The 25,661-nt window shown below is 35.0% G+C and overlaps 1 protein-coding gene across 2 annotated transcripts in view; it reads left to right on the top strand.

Annotated features, from left to right (window-relative positions):
• Nucleotides 1-25,661, top strand: part of FNIP1 (folliculin interacting protein 1) — a 151,308-nt gene that overhangs the window by 47,488 nt on the left and 78,159 nt on the right. For both annotated transcript variants that reach the window (XM_002912891.4, XM_002912892.4), the window contains exon 2: nt 16,351-16,477. In XM_002912891.4, the coding sequence (XP_002912937.1) occupies nt 16,351-16,477 (127 nt within the window). The remainder of the gene's footprint in view (nt 1-16,350; nt 16,478-25,661) is intronic.

The raw sequence follows: 25,661 nt of genomic DNA, 5'->3' as shown, positions 1-25,661 counted from the left end.
GGTGTACAACACAGTGATTTGACATATCTTTTTATTTTTTTTTTATTTTTAAAGTAGGCTCCATGCCCAACGTGGAGCCCAGTGCAGGGCTTGAACTCATGACCCTGAGATCAAGATCTAAGCTAAGATCAAGAGTCGGTTGCTTAACTGACTGAGCCACCCAGGAACCCCTCAGTATCTTTTTTCTTTTTATTAAAGTTATCATAATGAACTCACTGTTTATTTTCCCAAATATAGGTTACGAAGTTTATGTTCTTTTTTTTTTTTAATATTTTTAAAATTATATTGTTAGTCATCATACAGTACATCCCTGGTTTTTGATGTAAAGTTCGATGATTCATTAGTTGCATATACCACCCAGTGCACCATGCAATACGTGCCCCCCTTACTACCCATCACCAGCCTATCCCATTCCCCCACCCCCTCCCCTCTGAAGCCCTCAGTTTGTTTCTCAGAGTCCGTAGTCTCTCATGTTTCATTCCCCTTTCTGATTACCCACCCTTTCTTTATCCCTTTCTTCTCCTACCAATCTTCCTAGTTCTTATTTATTCATTATGCTGTGCTTTAGGTTCCCAACAAAATTGAGCAGAAGGTGTAGAGATTACCCATATATCCAGTGCCCCCACAGGTGAAAGATTTTAAGTTTCTGGCTAATGAATTGTGGAGAAATTGCTGGTGTGGCAGATACTTTTTCTTTTAATAATATTTTTTTATTATATCATGTTAGTCAACATACAGTAAATCCCTAGTTTTTGATGTAAAGTTCCATGATTCATTACTTGTGTATAACACCCAGTGCACCATGCAATACATGCCCTCCTTAATACCCATCACCAGCCTATCCCAATCCCCCACCCCCCTCTCCGCTGAAGTCCTCAGTTTGTTTCCCAGAGTCCATAGTCTCTCATGGTTCATTCCCCCTTCTATTTACTCCCCCTTTCTTCTTCCCTTTCTTCTCCTACCGATCTTCCTACTTCTTATGTTCCATAAATGAGTGAAACCATATGATAATTGTCTTTCTCTGCTTGACTTATTTCACTTAGCATTATCTCCTCCAGTGCCGTCCATGTTGCAGCAAATGTTGAGAAATCGTTCTTTCTGATAGCTGAGTAATATTCCATTGTATATATGGACCACAGCTTCTTAATCCAGTCATCTGTTGAAGGGCATCTCGGCTCCTTCCATGATTTGGCTATTGTGNTTCCTTCCACACTTTAGCTATTGTGGACAATGCTGCTGTGAACATTGGGGTGCATATGGCCCTTCTCTTCACTATGTATCTTTGGGGTAAATACCCACTAGTACAATGGCTGGATCATAGGGTAGCTCAATTTTTTACTTTTTAATTAAGGGACCTCCACACTGTTTTCCAGAGTGGCTGTACCAACTTGCATTCCCACCAACAATGTAGGAGGGATCCCCTTTCTCCACATCCTCTCCAACAATTGTTGTTTCTTGCCTTGTCTATCTTTGCCATTCTAACTGGCGTAAGGTGGTATCTCAGTGTGGTTTTGATTTGAATTTCCCTGATGGCTAATGATTTTGAACATTTTTTCATGTGTCTGTTAGCCATTTGTATGTCTTCATTGGAAAAGTGTCTGTTCATATCTTCTGCCCATTTTATGATTTGTTTATTTGTTTCTCGTGTATTGAGTTTGAGAAGTTCTTTGTAGATCTTGGATACCAGTCCTTTATCTGTGGTGTCCTTTGCAAATATATTCTCCCATTCCGTGGGCTGTCTCTTAGTTTTTTTGACTGTTTCCTTGGCTGTGCAGAAGCTCTTTATCCTGATAAAGTCCCATAAGTTCATTTTATCTTTTATTTCTCTTGCCTTTGGAGATGTGTCGTGAAAAAGGTTGCTCTGGCCGATGTCATAGAAGTTGTTGCCTATGTTCTCCTCTAGAATTTTGATGGATTCCTGTCTCACATTGAGGTCTTTCATCCATTTGGAGTTTATTTTTGTGTATGGTGTGAGAGAGTGGTCAAGTTTCATTCTTTTGCATGTAGCTGTCCAATTTTCCCAGCACCATTTATTGAAGAGACTGTCTTTTTTCCACCGGATGTTTTTTCNTGTCTCTGGTTAAGTTAATTCCGAGATAACCTATGATTTTTGCTGCTATTGTAAATGGAATGGATTCCCTGATTTCTCTTTCTTCAGTCTCATTGTTCGTGTATAGAAGTGCAACTGATTTCTGAGCATTGATTTTATATCCCAGGTGTGGCAGATACTTACATATCTCAACAAGTACCAGGATTATTATAATTAATTATTAAGTATGACTGTTAAAATAAAGAAAAGTTACAGTTTTTAAAACTGGGACAAGAAGGCAATGTACTTGTAAGAGACGGGTAATTCCAGCAGCCCATCAGTAATTCACCAAATGTTTATTGGACTCTAGATATGTGTGACACACTGTTTTAAGTGTTAAAGAGATAAAATACAATGCCTGTACTAATCAGAGATAGTCCTATCTTACAGATGAGGAATCTAGGGACTAGAGAAGTTAAGGCATTTTTCTTAGATCACATTCAGTCTGTATGTGGCAGAGTTGAGATTTAAATCTAAGTTAGGCTGAGTCAGAGCCCATTCTTTTGTTTTTGTCATGTTGGGTGTGGGGAATGATTCTTGGTTTTAGCATATTGTCCATTAGGTTGTGGATTAATAGCCCATTGTATTAAGGCATTTCTGTTACTGCAGTAGTCATATCAGCATAATACACAGATGCACTCTTTGATTTCTCTGGAAGAACATGCTGATATATGTTAAAATACAAACCCAGTGAAAGACTGGGTTTTTAAAGCAAGCTGAAATGTCTCTGTTTCAGAACCAACCAAGTAATGTGACATGGTATTTTTATTGAAGTACATAAATAAATATATTTTTATTTTTATATTTTAAATTAATATATTTATATCATATAAATATAAACTTCAAAAGTTCAAAGGTTGTATTTTGTTCTAGACTTGTCTTTGTGAGTTCAACAGAGTTCAGATTAGTGAGCCAGTTTACTTATGATCGCTGTGGGTCCTGTGATCATCAGGGCTTGCTTTTCCAGTTGCTTGTCATCTGGGTAAAATACAAGCTTGCTGTGGCTTCCAAGAATGTGTGTGTGTACTTGTCTGTAAGGGCAGAGTTGGGACACAGCAAAGTTGAGAAAGGAGCACTTCTGTTTTCTTGCTTATTAGATGAGCCTAAGTTCCTTATAGATGGGAATTGTTGAATTGCTGGAATAAAGCCATGTTGCCTCTGTGCAGACCAGCCATCGTTGAGTTAAAGCACCCTTAAAAACAAAATTGGCATTCCTAGTCTGCAGCAGCTGCCAGGGCAGCACTTAGTTTACACAATACTTAGGTTGATTTTCTTTAATCATATATTTATAGTAGAAGAGATAAAGGAATTGAAAAGTAGTCATAATTTGCTTCTGTAAAAATTTCAGAGCCTTCAGTGAAACAAAACAATAGGATTCTACTTCTGAAATGGTAGGACTGAATAGACGGAGGCTTTTGCAAAAACAGATTTTGTCATGGGCAGTAATTTCCCAAAGGCTGCTAGTCTCCCATGGTTCTGTTGCTAGGATTAAGCCTTTTTCATTGCAGCATGGAGAAGCTTTTATTTGAGTTAAATTCAGACTTCTTGGTATGTCACCTGACAGTCTTGTGGTTTCAGATGAATATGGTTCATTGCTATTATTAACTTGAGTTGGCAGTTGTGCGTAACTGGAGTTTTTAGGGATTTTGAAAAGTGCAACTCTGTAAGAGAATTAGAGATGCCACTAATACACAGTTTAATTCAAGATGTTATTTTCACATTTTGTTAACATCAGAATTGGCCCAAATCTAGTTATAAAGTTGCTGATAAGTTTGCTTTACAATATCTGAATCAAAAATTTATATGGTGAGATTTTTAGATACTTATTTTATGAAAAGCAGTTTAAAATTGTGATGATAAATTTAATTAGAAGGACTTCTTGAAAATGTTTTAAGCAGGTGGTGATCATTATTTTAAACATGGAACTTGTAAATACTCTATTTGTCTTTGGTATATATGTGTCTTACTCTGTTTCCGTCATTCACTGCTCTTTCTCATGTTTACATAGGAGCACTTAACTACAGATATATGGAAAGCAGTGGGCTTTTGTGTTTGTATCTCATACACATATTTATAAGTAAAATTTAAATTAAAAACTTGATGTTATTTTAGTTTGTTGATTGTAATCTAATTATTTTTATAGTTAATGTTATTCTTTAATTTTAATGACAGGGGCCTGAATTTTTCTGGTAACGTTTTTGATACTCTGTGAACATCTTAACTATGTGTCCCAATAAGTCATTTATGACTTGAATTAAATAATCTGAATTAGCAGTGAATTTAGACTAAGGTACATTGTTTTTATATTTTAAATAAATCCTACGGTGGAGTTTAAAAATATTTTTTCAATATGTGTAACTCAGTTGAACAGCTTGGATACTGGCCCTTTGAATTGTTTTAATTCATTTTAACATTCTTCTAGAGTTCCACTGCGGTTTCTTAAGTTCTTAAGTATATAGAATTAATGTCAGAAAGTTAAAAACCACATAGGTCAGGTATATTTCAGTTATGTGTATGTGATGCTTAAAAATACAGCAACTATGATAGTAGATGTGATATGTGGTATCCTCTCATAGTATAGAAATTTACTCTTGCTGGGGTTCCATTTCAAGAATTCATGTGGTAAATTATTAATTTGTTTGAAATACTTTTGTAAAATTTTAAATTCGTGCATATGACTTTATACGTGTTAGATTAGGGAATAAATATAAATGGATTTGGGGATCTTTAATGTCGGTAACAGTTTATATTTTTACTTTGTATTGTTTTTTTATAAGAAAAAATCTAGTTTGATTAAATGATGATAATCTACAGCCACGTAGCTGATTATACTTGTCATTAAAATGTGCTTGACAATCATTAGTATTTCATCAGTATTCTGGGTATAGTTGAATTCAGTATGACTAAATAAAGATACACAGACTAAAGATTATCTAGTGTTATTATAATATTTGGTTTATTAAGATGTAGTTGGAGAAAAATAATTGAATATGAACAGCTTATATAAAAATCAAGACTTTTCGGTTAGGAAAAGGCCTAAACTGATAACTCATTTCTTTGGAACTGAGATTAGCAAATAAATCATGGGATTATTTTTCTGTCAGGTTAGAGAATTTTAATTCCTTAGAGAAATAATTAGAAACATATAACTTCCTGGGTGAAATAGGATGGGCATTAAGGAGTGCACTTGTGATGAGTCATGGATGATATATGGAATTGTTGAATTACTATATTGTACACCTGAAACTAATATATACTGTATGTAAAGTATATTGGAATTAAAAAAAAAAGAAACATATAAGCTTCCTGAATTAAAATGGTACTTCATTTACTCGCTTGTTCAGGAAATTAATTACATTTCCATTAAATTCCTCATCTCTGTCAGCTTCTCATTATAGTAATAAGATACTGAAACATGAAAAACCAAAACAAAATATAAACTAAATTATTAACAACTTGTCAATCTGGGAGGAATTTTCAGTATTTACAAAATCCGTTTGAATTCTTCTGAAAAGCAAAATTGGTACAATAGTGTCACCTTCTCACTGAGGATCCTGCTTGCTAAAGAAAATTTATTTTAAGCAATTCTTTAATATGTGACTCCTAGCAAAAATGCAGCGATACTCTGAATAGTGATCTATATTTTATCTTAATTATATTCCATACTTCAAAAACTTACTACAGTGTAATTTTCACATGTATTTTATGGTTCTGATAATGTTCTATATATGATTCATCTAATTTTGGTCTTTCAAAAGACCTACATTAGGTCTTTCAGCCCCTGAGTTGTAGTAGAGTTGTTGAATTAGGTCCGTCTAATTTTGTATATATCCTTACATTAGGTCTTTCAACCCCTGAGTTGTAGTAGTGTTACTGAATTAGGTCCTTGATTTTGTTAAAAAAAAATATTATACAAATGGAGTAAATAATTGTTGAATATGTAGTTCTGTTTTTCTCAAGTATATAGATGTTCTTTTGATTATTGCTGTATTGAATTCATAGTAGCCTTCAGTCATGTTTTCTGTTACTGGATACCAAATTTTTTTAAATATTAAAAAGGTGTCCTTTTACTAGAAATTATTGGGAATTGCTGATCCAGCCTGTATGTTCACCATTATTATTTTTTTAAATGCATAGTAAGTATATCAAAAGGGAAATAAGATGCTCTCTTGTCTGATACAGTTGGGATTTCCAGATTAATAGAAGAAGTAATTGAAGTGAGGAATTTAAAAAATTGTACATGCTGTGACTTTTTTAGCTAAAGACCTAAATATGCATTCAATTGCCAGTTCTTTCCTGGTCACTGTGTTTTAAAGGGAATGGTGAACGTTATGTCATTAAACATTGACTAGTTAGCAGCTGATTTCTCTAAAGCATCGTCTACCGTCTGTCTACAGGTTTTTAAAATACTCAGATAACTTGTCCCATTTATAAAATGTATTTCTCCAGTTGAATATGGTGCTTTTGGCTATTGTGGTTTGGGGTTCTGATGGTGACCACTTCTTAGCATGTTCTTATGTTGAGAAAGCTGTTTATCTCTTGTAGCCTAATTTCACATTCTTCTCTCTCTTCTGCCTTTCCTTCATTCATTCTTCACTTTCTTCTATAATAATTCTTTTTTTTTTTTTAAACCAAACTCAGAATGTTTTCTAGTACTGGGGACAATTTCTTTAATTTTGCATGTGTAGGTTTTGAAACTTGGCTGCCTCCTCTCTCCATTTCTTGCAGGAGCATAATATTTTTATTGTTTCTCAGTGTTAGTTTGCATCACCTTGCATGCTTCCGTTTCAGTGAGACAACATTGATGGATAAGGCTCAAGAAAAAGCAACTAACATTAGTAGCAGGTACATAGTAGGCATTGCAAATAATTAGTGAATAAATGAATTTAAAATCTTCGTATTTGGTAGGTATACTCTACAGTAGAGATTGTCTCAGGCCCTTTAATGCTAAGTAGAAGTGAAAATGTCTAGGTGATCAACAGAAAGTAGGAGTAGAAGAAGAGAAGAGACTTGTTGGTATTTATCTACAAATCCATGAAATTCAATTGTTGAGGCAAAAGAATTGGTCAAATAGGAAAAAAAGGTGAATTATTTAGGTATTACATTTAAGTGTGACAATCATTAAATGTGTTGAGATACAAACTAACATTTAGCCTGGTGCTTCTCAAACTTTTNCAAATTTTTTTTTTTTTTTTTTTTTACATTTTTGTTACCCTAAGGAGCCTTTTATAGACATCTTTTTCCTTAATTGCCACCCATCCAATGAAATTTTAATACCACAGATATACTTGTTATTTGCTTAAGTAGTGTGGCCGTTTGGTGGGCCACACCCATTGTAATATCTAATATTGTTTTGTCTCCTTCCCTCTCTCTCTCTTTGGAATCCATCTTGCTGTCATCGAGAATGCATGATTTAGCCCTAATTTAATAGTCAGTAATGTGTTACAGGAATTTACATGGTCTTCTGAGCTGCAGTGTCAGTGTGTTAAGGGAAGTGTCTATTCTAGCATGTTTATTTTCTATTAGCATTCTTTGAAGGTGTCAGATAAAAAACATGCAGAGCAGATAAGCTGACATAAACTATAAATAACATCTGTGTAGAGTTTTAAAATAGTTTCTGGTTCATCACTGAGTAGTTTTCTTACTAATGTTTAAATTAATAAACTGAACACAGTAGCTTAATACTAAAAATTTTGCTGTAGTATATAGATAATTTTTGTGAATGGTGGTGGTATGCTTACCACTGCTAATGATTTGGCTTAGTTATGTCTTCAGTTAAATTTTGACAAAAAGAGGCAACCCGATGAAGTAGAAAGCATGGTGGTTTAGATATCAGAAGATGAGGTTTTGGTGTAATAAAGGATTATGCCGTACTGTTGGCATGCTGAGTGGAAGGAATACCAGTGGAAGATAGAGATGGGAGTGAAAGGAAGGGGTACCACTAGCCAGCCTAACCAGAACAGTGACTTTCGGCAGGTCCTTTGTGCTTTTCTTTCACTTATTTTATTTGAAAAATGAATAAATTTAAAGTTACTGTTACCATTTCAAATTGTTGGCCTGTTAAAGGAGTCACTTTGGGGTGGTTCTTGTTGTTTAATATAATGTTCTCCTAGTATATTACTTTTTTTTTTAAAGATTTTATTTATTTGAGAGAGAGACAGAGAGAACACAAGCAGGGGGAGGGGTGGAGGGAGAGAGACAAGCAGACTCCCTGCTGTGCTGTATCCCAGGACCCCCACATAATGACCTGAGCTGAAGGCAGATGCTTAACCAACTGAGCCACCCAGGCCTGCCTCCTAGTATGTTTCAAACAGAATTAATTTGTCGGGCAGCTTTTTGGTAACAGATCTATTTAGTCAGATTAATTCAGTGTGTCTCTAAATTTCAGGATTCACAGCTCTTTTCCATGATAAGATAAAGTGAATCAAAGCATTATCAGTAACCCCCCTCCATTTCAGGGACATACTCTTCAGAAGCACAGATCTCTTCCCAGATAACTTTTGACTAGCTTTCCGGAAACTAACTAGCTAGCTAACTCACTTCCTTCCTTCCTTCCTTCCTTCCTTCCTTCCTTCCTTCCTTCCTTCCTTCCTTCCTTCCTTCCTTCCTTTCACAGTGAATGACTGTAAGGACTTCTCTTGTCAAACCAAATCAACTTCACACAAGATTTCTATTTAAATATAAGGCCATGTTATTTCTATCTCTGTTCTTATTAATGCACATCCCGTAGTCTGAGCCCTGCAGGTCTTGAGCCTTCTTCATGTCTCCAACCTTGCCTCTCCCACCTAATACTGCCTATGCTGCCTTTTCTCTGCACCATTTAGAATTCCTTCCTTATGTTTTCACTTTCAATTTCTCCACCTTTTTGCCTTCGCAGGCCATAATTCCTCCTTTTGCCCTTTCAGTGTAGGATGCTTCTTTATTCACGCACTACCCAACACTGGCTGTAGAAACTTGGCCCCTACCGTTTCTTGGAGACTGTTCTTGTCCTCTTCTGAAAACCTCTTCTTTTCTGAGGCCTTTGCCATAGTACCACACTTTGCTCTATTTTGTTGTTAGCATCCACTGCTGACCTTCTACCGGATGGCTCCCTAGTGTTCTTCAAGAACTTTGACACTTAGGTTAGTGTTTCTTTCCAGATTACTTTGTACCATCATCTTATGCAACTCACACATCTAACATTCTGGCTTCATAGTACCTTCTCTTGCTCTCTACCTTGATCTGTTCTTGACTAGACCTTGAGCCTGACTATGAGCTGACTCCCTTCTTCTTTCTGGGATCCTCCCATTCTGACCACAACTTCATATCCTTTGATCTTTCATATACACTTGCTCTCTAGCTTCATTAAGACTACCGTTGTTTTTTTCCCCTTTCTTTTCTCCTATCACCTCTATCCTATGTTTCCTGTGCTGATATGTCCAGACCTTCTTTCTCTGTATCACTCTTAACAGCCTTGCCCCTGTTTTTCCATTGCAGCTATTCAGAAAATCCCCCATTAAATACGTTGTCTGCTTTTGCCTCTTCTGTGCCTAGGCTCCATTGTGATAGTATAGAAAATTTGTCCTATCACAGATTATGAGTTTCAGCACAGCTGGCTTGTTAGTACTTTGGCTTATGCTTTCTTTAGGTTAGCACCTTTCCACATTTTCTTTGACTTTGTCAGAAATTTGTCTCTCACAAACTATACCTGAGTTCAGGGCACACATTTCAAATATACTTAGGTATATGGGCAATTTCTAGTTTTTAGAAAAAATGGAAGTGATCAAGTATAAATGCTGTTTCGTCTCTCCAACCTGACAACCTATCTGCAGTAGTTTTCATTTGTAGATCCTCTTTTTCCTGCCTCAGCAAGTGCATTTCATAGTTCATTAGCCTTACTTGGGGTGCTGTGTCCCAACTTGTGTGGGATCTTAGTCCAACAATTCTTTCTGGTTGCTTTTAGACTGTTTCTCTGATACTTTCCCATCAGTTTAGAAATACATATATTTAAGTGTATACCCTTTGGATAGATAGGTAAATAAAACGAAAGAATATCTCTCTATCTATCTATCTATCTATCTATCTATAAATATGTATGAAGATGTATCTGTATATTTCTGTCTGTATATATTTTTCTTTTTCTTTTAAGGAAAAGCCTCTTGTAGCTGCTTCTGCCTGTTGGGGTGACCATAGACCTTGGATGCCCAAGAAAATCTCAATCTACTCCTGTATGTTTAGGGTCCCCCTTTACTTTCAAAACTCTGCAATTTAGTTGGTGAATTGTATGGTCGCATTATCCCTTTATCTCCCCATTTCACAGAGAAACCTTTCCAAATAGCACTGTTTTACTCTGCACACTCCTGAGCTGGAGTTGCTAAGAATTACAACACGTGCTGTTTTCTTCTTTTAGGGAAGAGAATGTTTAGCTTTAGGTAGTATTTCCTGCTTAATTGATAGTACAGAATAATCATTAAAATCCTGGACTCCAGAGAATTACTACCTGGAATCTAAACCCAGCTTTGCCATTTTTAGTAGGTAGCAATGTCATTTTGGGCAGGTTACTTAATCTCTCCGTGCCTTAGTTTTCTCACCTGTGAAATAGGAATGGAGTTGCTAGGAAGATCAGAGGAATTAATATTATGAAGATTAAATGAATTAACACATGTAATGCACTTAGAACGGTAACTGGTATACAATAGATAATATGTGTTAACTTTTATTTGTATTTATTGAGTATCTATTATTACTCTTTAGTGAGTCCTTATTGACCTCCCTATGCAAACCTCCTGTCCAGATTGTAAGTTTGCCTTGGTCATAGACTATATCACGTTGATAAATTGATTATTTTTCTGTTAGACTCAGTCTTCTCATGGCACAGTCTTCTTTTCTTTTCATGCTGAATGAATGCGTTTAAGTGAGTGAAAGAATATATAGACAAAGAATGTGATAACAGAAATATTCCCAGTACCTGGCATTGTGTTTTGAATGTGGTAGATGTTTAATATCTGTTTAAATGAGATGTCTGTAATGTAAATACATTGTTTGGTTACATATAGTGTTATCTTTTTCCTACAGCCCTCTCCTTTTTAATTTTTAAATTTATTTTTATTATTTTTTAATTCCCTCTTTTTAAAAAATTGAGGAACAGTTTACATAAAATGCACATATTCTAAGTGTACAATTTGATGAATTTTGAAAAATGTATACATACACCTGTTTAACTAAAACCTCAATAAAGATCTAGAATATTTCAGTTATTCCTGAAGGTTCCTTCATACACTTTCCTTATTCATTCCCCTTGCCCCCCACCTCTGGCCAACCATTATTTTGATTTCTATCAGCATGGGTTAGTTTTACCTGTTCTAGAACTACATATACATGAAATTACCAATATGTATGCTTTTGTGTCTGGATTTTTTCACTCATTATTTTAGAGTTCATCTTTTATTGGGTTTTCAGTGGTTCGTTCCTTGTTATTTTTGAGTTGTTTTCATTGTAGCATTGTATATAGTTTGTTTATCCATTCTCCCATTAATGGTCGTTTAAACTGTTCCCAGTTTTTTTCTATTATGAATAAAGCTGGAGAGGACATTTCTGTGAACATGCATTTTTATTTCTGTTATCAAGTACCTATGAGAAGAATTGCTGGGTCATAGCTGCCAAATAATTTTACAAAATGGTTATATTCCTTTTACACTCCTACCAACAATTATGAGAATTTCAAGTACTTCATATTCTTATCATCAACTGGTGTGTTAGTTCTTTTAATTTTAGTTATTTTAGTGGTTGTGGAAGGGTTTTAATATGCATTTCTCTGATGACTGATACTGATAGCATCTTTTCCATGTGCCTTCTGTGAAATGCTCCAGTCTATTAATCCCATTTTAAAATTGTATTCTTTTATTGCTTTATAGGAGTAGTTTGTACAGGCTGTTTACCAATCCTTTTGTCAGTTATCCCCATTTCATATACTTTCTTCCAGTTTATGGCTGGCCTTTTTTAAAAAACTATCTCTTTTGATATGCAGGTTTTAAGTCTTGATGTAGGCCAATGTATCAGTTTTTTCTTTCATGCTTGGTAACTTGTGTCTTGTTTAAGAAATCTTTGTGTACCACAAGGTTGCAGAGATACTCTTCTACATTTCTTTGTAAAAGGTTTATAAATTAGCATTTACACACACTCTTACTTTGAATTAACAGAGTACTTGTAAGTTTGGGAGTAAAGTTTCCTAACTTTTTTATTATTGTTGAGATAAATTTCCCATAGTATAAAATTCACCTTTTTAAACTGTACAATTCAGTGGTTTTTCAGTATAGGCACAAAATTGTATAACCATCACCACAACCTAATTCCAGAACATTTTATCACCCCTAAAGGAAACCCTATACATATTGCTGTAAATGCCCTCTCTACTCCCCCAACCCCTCCTGAGCAGCCACTGATTTACTTTCTGTCACAATGGATTTATTTCTTCTGGGTAGATCACATAAATGGGGTCATACGGTAATGTGGTCTTTTGTGTCTGTTTTTTTTCACTTAGTGTTATGTTGTCAGGGTTCATCCGTGCTGTAGCTTGTATCCTTTTCATAGCTATGTAATATTCATTTTATGGCTCTCTGACATTTTTATACCACTTTTTAAAATTTATTCATAGTTGATGGACATGCCTTTTTAGCTTTTTAAAGAAAGTTTGTTTAATTTTTCTTCTGATTGTGGACTATGATAATTCCATTTATGTACTCATGAAATAATTTATTTAGTTCCTGTAGTATTTACCTTTACTTGAGGTTATGTAGTTTTACTTATTTAATGTGCTCGGATCTAGGAATTCAAAGATGAGTAAGTTTTGCCTACAGGGAGCTTTTCTTTCTAGTGGAGGAAATTGGCATGTAAACACATTAAGTACAGTGTGGAAAAAACTATTAGATTTATAACCTAAAGTAAGTGTAGTCTCAGAAGTCAGCAACTAACTGCTTCTATGGAGTTGAGATTTAAACTAGACCTTTAAGAATGAATGGGAGTTTTGCCAAGGTGGTTGAGGGTATTTCAGGTAGAAGTAGTAGCTTGCACAAGGGCGTAGAACTCTGGAATTGTCTGGTGTGTCTTTGCGTCTTTGAGAAGATCACTATGTTGATATTATGGGTAATGTGAAGTAAGTCTGGAAAAGTAGGTTGACGGCTGGATTGTGAATATTTCTACATCTGTGCAAAGGAATTTAGCTGTTATTCTTTGTGTGTCTTGGAGATCTCAGAGGGTTGGATGAATGAGATGACGGCCACTACTCATTCAAGATCCGTTGGAATACCTCACACCCAGCAAAGCCTAAGTTTTCCTTTTTTCAGAAAACTTTGTACATATAGTCACTTATAAAAATGAATATACCTTGCTGACTCACACACCAGCCTCTTACTACCCCATCTATTGATTCCTTATTTCGATTTCTTTATTTCATCAGCTACTTATCTGGAATTATCATGTCTATTTATTTCTTTACTTTACCACTACTATTTCTTGTTTCCAGAGCAGGTTCTTACTTACTTTGCCCTAACCAGTGCTTGGTACATGGTAGGCCACATATCTGCATTGAATGAAGGAAGGAAGGAAGGAAGGAAGGAACGAACGAACGAACGAACTATTCTGCTTCTAAAATATTAAGTCTAGTATTCTACCCTATGATTGTGATTTCTTCTTTCTTCTCTCCCTGCCTCCCCACTGTAGCTCTTCATGTTATTTCAGCACTTTGAACCCCCCTCCATCCATTGTCTTCTAATCTGTTAGCTTCCCCCTCCTCACTTTCTTATCTGAATAGGGTAGTTTCTACTGTCCATCATTCCAGCTATATTTTTGTCTTTTGCTCAACTTCCAAGACTCCCCTTTGCTTTTGTCCTATCTCCCTATCAAAATCCTTAGCTTGACTCAGTCTGATCCAAATTGAAGAAGAGTGTTTGCTAGAGAAAATGACCTAACTCTAGTTTGTGGTAGGTCCATATTCATAGTCTTAAACCTGTAGACTTGCAGCATTGCCCAGAAACCTTATGTTTCCTAGTCAACCTATTTTTCCCCCATATCACTCTTCTCTTTTTTACTTTCTGCTCTTCCCACATTTTACAACCTTTTCTTTATTTTTCTTCATCTAGTTTACAAAGAAAATAGGGTTCTTAGAATAAATTTTCTCAGCATTTTACCTTAATATCTACAGTTCTTTCTGTATCCATGTCCATCTTTGCCTCCTTTCTTTCCATCCTAGTGCAGGGATTATCCTTTCTTCTCTTTGAAACTAATCCTTTCACCTGTGCTCTATACCTGTCCAACTCCACGTCTTCAGAGGCCTTGCTTTGTCAGTCACCTTCTCCCTTCCCCTTAATAATCTTTGTCATCAGTATGTAAATGTGTTCAGATGTGTCCTTTTTAATAGCAAAATAGCTGTCACTCCATTGTTCCTTTTCTTTCTTTATTTCTTTCCTTGACACTTGTCTTAAATTCACTATTTTCTCTGTTCTTCAGTCCTTTGCAGTCTGACCTGTTGTACTTTTTATTCCTTAGAAGTGTCCTTGCCATGGCCGCCAATGATTTCTTTGTTTCTGAAGCTAGTGGATGCTTTTAGTGACCGTCATGGTATTTCTTCCTCTCTAAAATACTCTTCTTTCTAGTTTCCATAAGACCTCTTTCCTGATTTTCATTCTATGTTGGTCTGTTCTTTTATAGTTTCCTTCACACAACAGCAAACTGCAGTTTAGTAAATCAGTTCCTAACACAGCTGTTTACTAAGGATTAGACAGGAGAAAACTAAAATTCTATTTACTGTCAAGAATTTGGAATGAAGATGTTTTGTGTTGCCAATTATGGGTCACTTAAGATGCACTGATGAAGTTAAGGTTAAGGTTTTCTTAAGGAGATGAAGGAACCCAATCAAGAGTTGTAACTGATGGATTGTGAGGAATTGATCATTTAGCCGGACATAACTAGCAAACAAAAAGCTCCTGGAATGGCCGTTCTCCTGTTTGTTAACACCTTGTCCCGTCGGTTGTAGTGTGTTCAGCTCACTAGATTAGTAGCTCCACCATACGGTTCATTGTTTTCTCTTTCTCTTTCTTCCCTTGTCTGACTCACTTCATTAATTTTTTAAATTATGACAAGAATGCATATGTAAAAGTACATAAAACAAATGCAGTGGCTTTTTTTTGTATTTTAAAGTGAGTATTGAGGGTAAGCACTGTTCAGTCTAAAAATAGAACATAGTTAGTGCCCCAGTCTACCCTTTGTGTTCCCTCCTGGTTATACCACCATCACTCCCAACCTTATCCCGAGAGGTAACCACTCTCCAGACTTTTGAAACCATCACTTCCTTTGTTTTCCTTATAGTTTTAAAAACTAAATATGTATCTCTGCCTAAAACTTTACCTGATTTAAACCTTTGTATAAATGGAAAAATACAGTAACTCTGGGTGCGTATGTGTGTTTGTGTGTGTGAGACTATGTCATTGTCTCATTTCTTTTGCTCAGGGTCAGTCTGTGTTTTTATCTGTAGTTGAAGTTCATTCACTGCATTTGTTGTGTCTGAATATATATATTTGTAGTCTAAATATACAATAATATGTTTATCCATTCTACTCTTGATGAACCATTGGTATTGTTTCCATAACAGTACTTCTATGAAGATTCTGATATAATGGAATGGAATGGAATGGAATTGCTGGTAAAACTTAAAAATCAGTTATATTAGAGTTTGTCTATTTATTATATAGATTTTAAAAAACTATTCTCTAAGAAGAGTGAGCCAGTTTTTACTTACACCGACTTTATATGAGAATTTCCACTGCATTTGGTCATTCTTCACTTTTCTTACTTGTTTTTGTTTTATAAGTACTTAGTGGCTATTTAAACTGAAAACTCTTTCTGTTTTTACGTTTCTGTATAAAGAATCAAAATAAAACTGTCTAAAATATGGATTAATATTATGCCATCTGGGTTCATGCTATGAAGCAATGTATATTTTCATTGTATTAAATATAGTCACATATTTTTATTAGGTTAACCATTTTTAGATTCATATGGGTTAACTATATTGTATATACTTGCTACAACTTGTATTTTTACTTTTTAACCCACAATGTCATTGCTATATGAGTTTTTAGTCTTAAATGGTGGTATTTAATAACAAGTACTTCTATATATTCTTTAGCAATAATACAACTTAGAGTTTTATTGTATAGGTTTTATTTCTAGGAATTTATGTGGGATATTTTTTAGAGTAACTAATGGACCTTTATTTTTCTTTAAAGTTGGCCTTTGCCAGAGTTTGATCCAAGCCAAATTCGACTGATTGTATATCAAGACTGTGAAAGGCGAGGAAGAAATGTCTTGTTTGACTCCAGTGTTAAAAGAAAAAATGAGGACATATCAGTATCGGTGAGCATCATTATTGATTTGGTTGAAATTTAATGTCAGGTGTTTTAATTCAAGAAAGAATGAGTAAAATTTCAATTATGGCACTTTTGTTTGTCAATACAAAACATATTTATCATGTTTACAAAATATAGAGCTTTGATTTTGAAAATTTTTGAAGGAAAAACACTTGCTTTATTTTCTGTCATTCTAGCACCAGGGAGCATTTTAGTTTCATATTTATTTTCCTATATAATTATATTGTGAGATATGACTAGAGCTCCAGGGATCCTTTTAGAGGATATGGCCTAAACTTCTCATCTTACAGTTGTGGAAAGTGTGACCTGGAGAGATGAAATTATTTGTCTGAAGGAGCAAAGCAAGTTAAATCTTTAGCCCTTACTCCCCCTGCTCTATAATGTAAAAAGAGCATCTATTTTGTTAATGTTCAGTGTCATGTTTTGAAATATATTATGACTAGTTTAACAGTAATACATGGACATTCACTTGGTTGTCCAAGGAAATGTTAACCTTAAAAATAGACATGCCAGTTATTTTACCAGCCAAAGATGTGTTTATTTGGGATAAAAAAAGAATTGCAATCTGGGACAAACAAGCTATGGCAAAACCATAGACAAATCAGAAGAACAAAGGAGAGATGTGCTTTTTTAAGGAGGAAAAGGGTAAGTTGGGTGGGCTGGTAGAAAGTTAAAGTCCATTGGGGTAAAGCGAGGAGTTTGAAGTGTTGTGGCTTCTCATTGGTGGAGCTGCTGAAGGAGGGGTACGGGGTGGGGAATGAAAAAGCGCTGTTCCTCAGCTGAAATAGTAGAGTAGTATCCACATGCAAGGTCAAGTCCTTGTAAAGTCAAGTCTATCTCTTCCTGTTGGGTCTGCAATTAGCTACGAGAGGTAGGGCATGAGAGCTATCTTGACTCCATTTTAATGAGGTTTCCCTTCACTAACTTTCACAAAAACCTAGGTGATTGTCATTAACTTTGCTGCTGCTACTGTTATTATATTTTCTGGCATAAAGACTCATTCCCCTATATCTATAATCTGGAAATCAAAGCTTGGAATAGTGTTTTCTCCCTTTCTCTAAATTAATAATTTTCATTAACATTTTGGTAAACAACTGAAAACAGAATACTTTGGGAAAGCTTTTCCTATCAATGGAATTGTCTGTTAAAGCGAACAAATATTTATTTTTTGAGACTTTAGGAGTTTATATTTGAGGTTTTGTGTTCTTAAACAATTTTGATACATTGGGCATAGTCTATTGTTTTATTTATAACTGCGTCCACTACAGTGGTATATAATAGGAACTTGACTAATTTTTTAGTTAACTTGATTGCCAAGTTTTATAATGTCCCTTCTAATTACTAACACATTTCTCAGTTTTCTGGAGATGGTGCTTTGTTTAGATTTCTTAGCCGTTCTTCAGATACTTTTCTCCGTCTTTTAGAAAAAAGCAGAATGTTCTTAAAGTGTTGTTTATTTGTACAAATAACTAAGTATCTCCAAGTACAAGGCAATTGGACATTGAGCCCTCTCTGTCTTCTTGGTGCCTACAGTAAGAGACTCTTCTAGGGGAGTTAGACATTGAATAAAAAAGTACACCAATAAATAATGCCAAATTATGATTAAATGTGGTGAATGAAACACAGAATGCTTACGGGATTCCGTAAGAAGGAACCCAGTTTTCATCAGTTTGGATGTAGGGATATTAAGGAAGGTCTCATTGAGGAAGTGAAATTCAAGCTGAAATCTGAAGAAAAAAAAGGCGTGGAGTAGGGAATGAGTATTCCTGGTAGCAGGACCTGCAAATGCAGTCTACAAAGTGACTTAGAAGCTTGCTGAATTGAAACAACTAGAAGAACACCAATCTGGCTGGATTGATAGTAAGTAGTATGTAAAGTAGCTAGAGATGAAATTGGAGAGAGAGAGAGCAGGGGTCAGAGAATTTAGAGTCTTATAGGTCTCTGGGTTAGAAGTTTAGATTATATCCTAAATACAGAAGAAAGCCACTGAAGGGATCTTGTTTACATTTCAAAAAATCAGTTCGGTTAGAGAGCGCAGAAATAAACCCATGCATATATGATCAGTTACTCTATGACAAAGGAGCCGAAAATACATAATGGAGGAAGGATAGTCTCTTCAACAAATGTTGGGAAAACTGGACAGTCACATACAAAAGAATGAAATTAGATTGCTATCTAACACCATACACAAAAACTGACTCCAAATAGATTAAAGACTTGAATGTAAGATCTGAAAGGATAAAATTCCTAGAGGAAAACATGGGCAGTAACTAACAATAGGAGAAAATATTTACAAAGCATGTATCCAATAAGGGGTTAATATCCAAAACATACACAGAACTCACTAGCAGGGGCTCTTGGGTGGCTCAGTTGGTTAAGCATCTGCCTTCGGCTCAGGTCATGATCCCAGGGTCCTGGGATGGAGCCCCGTGTCAGGCTCCCTGCTCAGCGGGGAGTGTGCTTCTCCCTCTGCCTCTGCTTATGCTCCCTCTTGTTCACTCTTTTTCTCTCAAGTAAGTAAATAAATAAATAAAATATTTAAAAAAAAAGAACTCAATAGCAAAACAAAACAAAACAAAACACCCCAAACAAGTGCAATTAAAAAATGGACAGAAGATTTGTATAGACATTTTTCCAAAGAAGACATACAAGTGACCAATAGTACATGAAAAGGTGCTCAGCATCATTAATCATCAGGGAGATGCCAATCAAAACCACAGTGAGATATCACTTAACACGTGTCAGAATAGCTATTATTAAAAAGACAAGAAATAACAAGTGTTGTTGAGGGTGTAGAGAAGAAGGGACCCTTGTGCCTGGTTTATGGGAATGTAAATTGGTGCAGTCACTGTGGAAAACAGTATGGGGGATCTTCAAAAAATTAAAAATAGAACTACCATGTGATCCAGCAGTCCCACTTTTGGATATTTATGCAAAGAAAATGAAAACACTACCTCGAAAAGATAAATCCACCCCCATGTTTATTGCAACATTATTTGCAATAGTCAAAACGTGAAAGCAACCAGTTTCCATCAGTGGATGAATGGATAATGTGGTGTGTATATACAGTGGAATATTCTTCAGCCATAAAAAAAAAAGGAACTCTTACCATTTGCGACAACATGGATAAACCTTGAGGGCATTTATACTAAGTGAAATAAGTTAAAGAAAGATACATACTTTATGATCTGACTTATATGTGGATTCCAAAAAAAATTAAAGTCATAGCTACGGATAATAGGTGGTTGCCAGAGGTAGAGTTTTGAGGCGAGCAAAATGGGTGAAAGGTGTCAAAAGATACAAACTCTCAGTTATAAAATAAGTCATGGGGATGTAATGTACAGAATGATGATTATAATTTAAAATGCTGTATTGTATATTTGAAAGTTGCTGAAAGAGTAAAAGTTCTCATCATGGGAAAAAGATTGGTAACTCTATAGTGATGGATGTTAACTAGGTTTATTGTGGAGGTCATTTTGCAGTATATAAAAACATCAAATCATTATGTTGTACTCGTGAAACTAATATAATGTTATATGTCAGTTATTTCTCAGTTTAAAAGATACAGGGAAAAAATAACTTTTGCTGCTATATGAAGAATGGTGGATGTGGGGTATAAGGGAGAAGGAAGTGTTTGGTGAAGCCAGTGCTTCACTTTGAAAAGCTGAGTAATGAGATAGCCTCAGAATCACAGAATTGTGGATGGTTAAGCAGACAGTTGAAATCTCAGGCTGCAAGTGTGATAAGCATACCTTCTTTGCTGATAGCTCAGCAGAACTACACTGAGGCTGAAGGTTGATATTGATTGATAAATAATTGCTTTGATTTTATTTTTTGTTTTTTAGGAAATTTTGAGGTTTTTCTTTGGTTGATAGTGTTCCATTGAATTGCAGCATATGACCTTTCCTTTATTATTTATCTTGATTAATGCTTATATATTGTGTGTTTTTTCAGCCTTCTTACATTTTTAAAAAAGATCTTATTTGAGAGAGAGAGAGAATGTGTGTGTGTGTGTGTGTGTGTGTGTGTGTGTGTGTGTGTGTGTGTGTGTGTGTGTGTGTGTGTGAGAGTGAGTACGAGCAGGGGGGGACGGGCAGAGGGAGAAGGAGAAGCAGACTCTCCACTGAGCAGGGAGCCTGATGTGGGGCTCAATTCCAGGACCCTGAGGTCATGAGCCAAAGGCAGACGCTTAACTCACTGAGCCACCCAGGTGCCCCTCATCATTCTTACTTTTTATTTTAAACAGCCTTGTGAGTCTTGACTCATGCTGTTTCTTGAGCCCTCCCTCCCCACCTTTTCTGGAATGATGCTTCATTAGTCACATTAGTCTTCTCTCTTGCTGATGTTTTCTTCGCGCCACCGCCCCCCCCCCAGTTAGCTTTTTTTTTCTCTGTCTGTAGAACTTCACAAAGCCTCTTTACCCAACACCAACAGCATTATTATCCTTTTACTTTCTCTTCATGTATGTGTTCTTTTGTCTTTTTCTGTCTCTGACTCTGTTCTCACTCTTCCTTCTCAGCATCTGTTGTTGTCTGTCAGTCTCTCTGCTTCACTGTGTCTCAGGCTATCTGTCTGTTCTGTCTCTTGGTCTTTCCTTAATGTCTCTTTTTGGTCTTCTCTTAGTGTCTCGTGTCTATTAGTCTTTTCTCTGTCTCTCTGTGTCTCAGCATTAATTTGTCTTCTGGCTCTAATCTCATACCACCCACTCATTCCTCAATCCTTTGAAATTCGTTTTCCTGTAAGCCTACTACTTTTTAAAAAAACTGTTCTCTAGACTCATTGGTAACTAGAAATCAAACAGCCTTGAATACCTCTAGTCTAACTTTTTTTACTATGTCCTCTTCTTGTGTGCCATCTCCCTAGATGAAGATTTAATCTGCTTTCAAGATTCATTTTATCAGAATTTTATGAATGCTTTTTGATTCTTCTATTCCTTTTCTCCTCTATCAGAATTCTCATAATCCTTTGTTCGTAGTCTTTCATAGACTTGTATATAATAGCTGTTTTTTATGTGCTTTCATTATTAGATTGGAAAAAAAGACAAAGTAAAAAATTCATCTGTTATTCACTTTAGTTTTCTAAACTGCACATTGCCTCAACATGTGGTAAGTACTTAGGACATATTTTGATCAGTTTTAGTTATAGTTAAGACGTTTATTATCAAAATCCTGTAAATACTTCCATGAAGATTTCATATATTCCTTTTGAACATCATGAATCACATCAGAATACTCATTGTTTCCTCCAAATTGCTAGGTGTTTGAATCTGTGATTTTTTTAAATTTACTTTACTATTACAATACCCTTGGAAAATCAGATCATGTGGGCTCTGTATAGGCAAAGAAAGACTGTGTGATGTAAGTGATTATTTTTTTTACTTTTTACACAATATTTTGAGTCTGTACGTAATGATGAGATAGTTTAGACATTAGCAGTTTACCGGATAAAGGTAAATCATTTCACCTTTGTCTTTGCAGAGCAATATTCTATTTTGATATGATAAATATTGAAGTCACTTCTTGTGTCCTTCCTCTTAGTTTAAAAAAATCTACCAGAGAAAATAAGGGTTATAAATATTAATTTGTCTGTATATTTCACCAACAATTTTATTGAGAAAAGTTTTGTCCTAAAGTTGAGAAAGTAATATCATAAATTGTAAATGGAGAACTAAGGTTTATAATAAGTGATACCAAATTTCTTCACTCTGTTCCCTTTACCAAAAAAAAAAAATTAACATTTTCCAATTTGGAAACAGTTTTGAGTTTCTTAGGCAATTTAATAGCAGCCTGAATCTGAATTTTAGGATTATGTTTGAAAAAAAAAATTTTATTTGAAATTTCATTTGAAGCCACATCAGCATTAAGAAATGACAATTGTAAAAATACTTCATGAGGTTCCGTTTAAATAAGACACATGGCAGATAGTTTTCTTTGTAAAGATGATAGATTGTCAAAATTCACTTTATTGAGTATTTTTTAATCTGGAATGGGAGGGGGGAAGCTAGGTAGTATTTTCACCCTGGCGTACTGATTCATAGTCTGGGTTCGGTTGAACCAAAGAATTCTCTACAAAGAGCATGACAGCACCTTATAAGGATAAAGAGATCATTTCTGTATTGCCATGCAAAGAAAATGCTGTGTATTTAGAGTATATTTAATAGGTTTGGGGAGGAAATGAGCTGTGTGTTTTACATTTTAAATTCTATGGTGAATTACATGAATTCTTTGATTTTGTGTCAGAAATTACTGGGTGTTATATGCAACTAATGAATCACTGAACACTACATCAAAAACTAATGTACTACTATATATGCTGGCTAATTGAACTTAATAAAAAAAAGAAATTAAAGTACTTTGCATGCCTAAATACTGTCCTATAATGCTAAAATAAAATTATATTGATCACTGTATAGCTTTTCAGAACATGTATATTCTAGCTCTGCTATATTTAATGAAAAATGACTGTTGAACTGTAAAACCTGATTGGATTGAATACATTCAATGATTTTAATAAAGTAACTTCCCTTGTTTGTAAAAATGTAATTTTTATTTTTTTACATTCAATCCTCAGACCTTATTCATTTTATAGCCAAAATGTAAAAATTATTGAGAATGTTGTTTCGCTGAACAATGGTGTAGCCAAATGCAGACTGTGTGATTTGATCACATGATACTATCTTTATCCTGGACATTGTTTTTGTTTTCATGATAATGTACTGCTATTTCATGGGTTCCTAGTGAAGATATATGATCACTCTCATGCTTCAGCCTTCATTCATTACATACAAGTATAAAGATGTACATCAACAAATTCACACATAATTTTGGAAAGGTGAATGCAAATTACAGTGTGTGAGTTTTGTACACTGTGAAGCATTGTACAAGTGCTAATAGTTTGGTCCTAATTATGATACCAAATTTGGAACATTGGATTTTAGGTAATTGGAGCTGTGTAAAAGTTAATATATAGGAATCAGTAAGCTCCATATATACTTACAGCTTTCAGTTAGACAATATGAAGACAGTTAAGACTCCATTTTAAAATAGCAATTTAAAAAAGTGCCTGTGCATAACCTTTAAAAAACCTTTGCCTTCAGAACTTTAAAAGTCTCCGAAAGTACATAGAATCTTTCTTTTTTTTCAAAAGCATATAAAATCTTACTTGAGCAAAGGGAAAGGCAAAATATATTCTTGGGTAATACTCCCTGTCCTCATGTTGCCCGTTCGCAGTTGCTTTGTAAAGTAATGCAATCCCAATATTGTTATTATTTTGTTTTTGGTGAAGGGCATTATGTGGAACTTAGGTAGCGGAATCTGGAGTTCAAATGGAAGAAAGTGAGCAATAACTGGTTGAAAAACTGAAAAAAGGACAGTGGGGGATGAGCTAGCCCAACCAGATTTGCAAGAATACTGTGTCGTTTCAGTAGTTGAAACAGTGTGTTATTGGCACATAAAAAGAAAAATGGAGTAAAATAAACAGTAAAGTAAAGAATCAGAAAGAGATCTACATCCACACAGGAATTTATTGTATGATGAACATATAAAGACTAGTAAATGGTACTGAATCATTAGACAACTATTAAAGATAAATTTGGATTTATATCTCAAGTATATTAGACTATTAATGTAAAAAACTAAACCTACATTACACAAGAAAACATGAATGAGTTTCTATATATTTGTGGAGAAGACCTTTCTAGCTATGATTTAAAATCTGGGAGCCATAAAGTAAAAGGATCATTAATTTGACAGTCAAACCAAACATAAACCCAGCACAAAACCCCTAACAAACTCTTGTGGTAAACAAAACAAAGCAAAAACAAACAAACAAGGAAACAAAAACACCGCCATAAGGAAAGTTTAAAATGATACCCTGGGAAAATGCTTTTTACAGTGTATAAGCCACAAGTAGTAATCTTTCTGTATAAGGAGTTCTTAGAAGTCAAGATAGGAGAACTCCTTAGAAAATTGGGTGAAGGACAAGGGCAGAGGTTTACATACAGAAGGCCAATTTTATTCTTTTGCCTATAGCTGTCCATTTTTCCCAACACTATTTGTCTTTTTTCCATTGTATATTCTTGCATCCTTTGTTGAAGATTAAGTGACTATATTATTGTGGGTTTATTTCTGGCCTCTCTATTCTGTTCCCTCTATCTGTGTGCCTGTTTTTGTGCCAGTACCATACTGTTTTGCATACTACAGCTTTGGAGTGGATGTTAAAATCTGGGATTGTGATACCTTCAACTTTGTTTTTCTTTTTCAAGATGCTTTGGATATTTGGGGTCTTTGTGGTTCCATACAAATTTTAGGATTTTTTGTTTTAGTTCTGTGGAAAATGCTGTTGGTATTTTGATAGGGTTTGTGTTAAATCTGCGGATTGCTTTGGGTAGTATGGCTATTTTAACAGTATTTGTTCTTAAGAATCCATGAGCATGGAATATCTTTCCATTTGTTTGTGTCATCTTCAGTTTATTTAATCGTTGTGTTACGGTTTTCAGAGAACAGGTCTTTGGCCTCCTTGGCAAAGTTTATTCCTAGGTATTTTATTCTTTTTGGTGCAGTTGTAAATGGGATTATTTCTCAATTTCTCTTTTGGCTGCTTCATTATGAGCATATAGAAATGCAACTGATTTCGGTATATTGATTTGTATCCTGCAACTTTACTGAATTCACTTACTGGTTCTAGTAGTTTTTTTGGTGGAGTCTTTAGGGTTTTCTATATATAGTATCATATCACCTTAGTTACTGAAAGTTTTATTTCTTCCTTTCCAATTTGGATGCCTTTCATTTCTTCTTGTTGTCTGATTGCTGTGGCTAGGACTTCCAGTGCTGTGTTGAATACAAATGGTGAGAATGGACATCCTTGTCTTGTTCCTGATCTTAGGGAAAAAGCTCTCAGTTTTTCACCATTGAGTGTAATATTAATTGTGGGTTTTTCATATACGGCTTTTATTATGTTGGACTTGTTTCCTTTAAACCTACTTTGTTGAGGGTTTTTATCATGAATGGATGTTATACTTTATCAGATGCTTTTTCTGTGTCTACTGAAATGGTCACATGGTTTTTATCCTATCTCTTGCTAGTGTGATCTGTCACGCTGATTGATTTGTGAATATTGAGCCATCTTTGCAACCCAGGAATAAATCCCAGTTAATTGTGGTGAATGATCTT

The sequence above is a fragment of the Ailuropoda melanoleuca genome, chromosome 3, assembly GCF_002007445.2.
Source record: "Ailuropoda melanoleuca isolate Jingjing chromosome 3, ASM200744v2, whole genome shotgun sequence".
NCBI classification, from domain to species: domain Eukaryota; kingdom Metazoa; phylum Chordata; class Mammalia; order Carnivora; family Ursidae; genus Ailuropoda; species Ailuropoda melanoleuca.
Note: the sequence above shows the minus strand (reverse complement) of the source record. Positions and strands in the feature narration are given on the sequence as shown.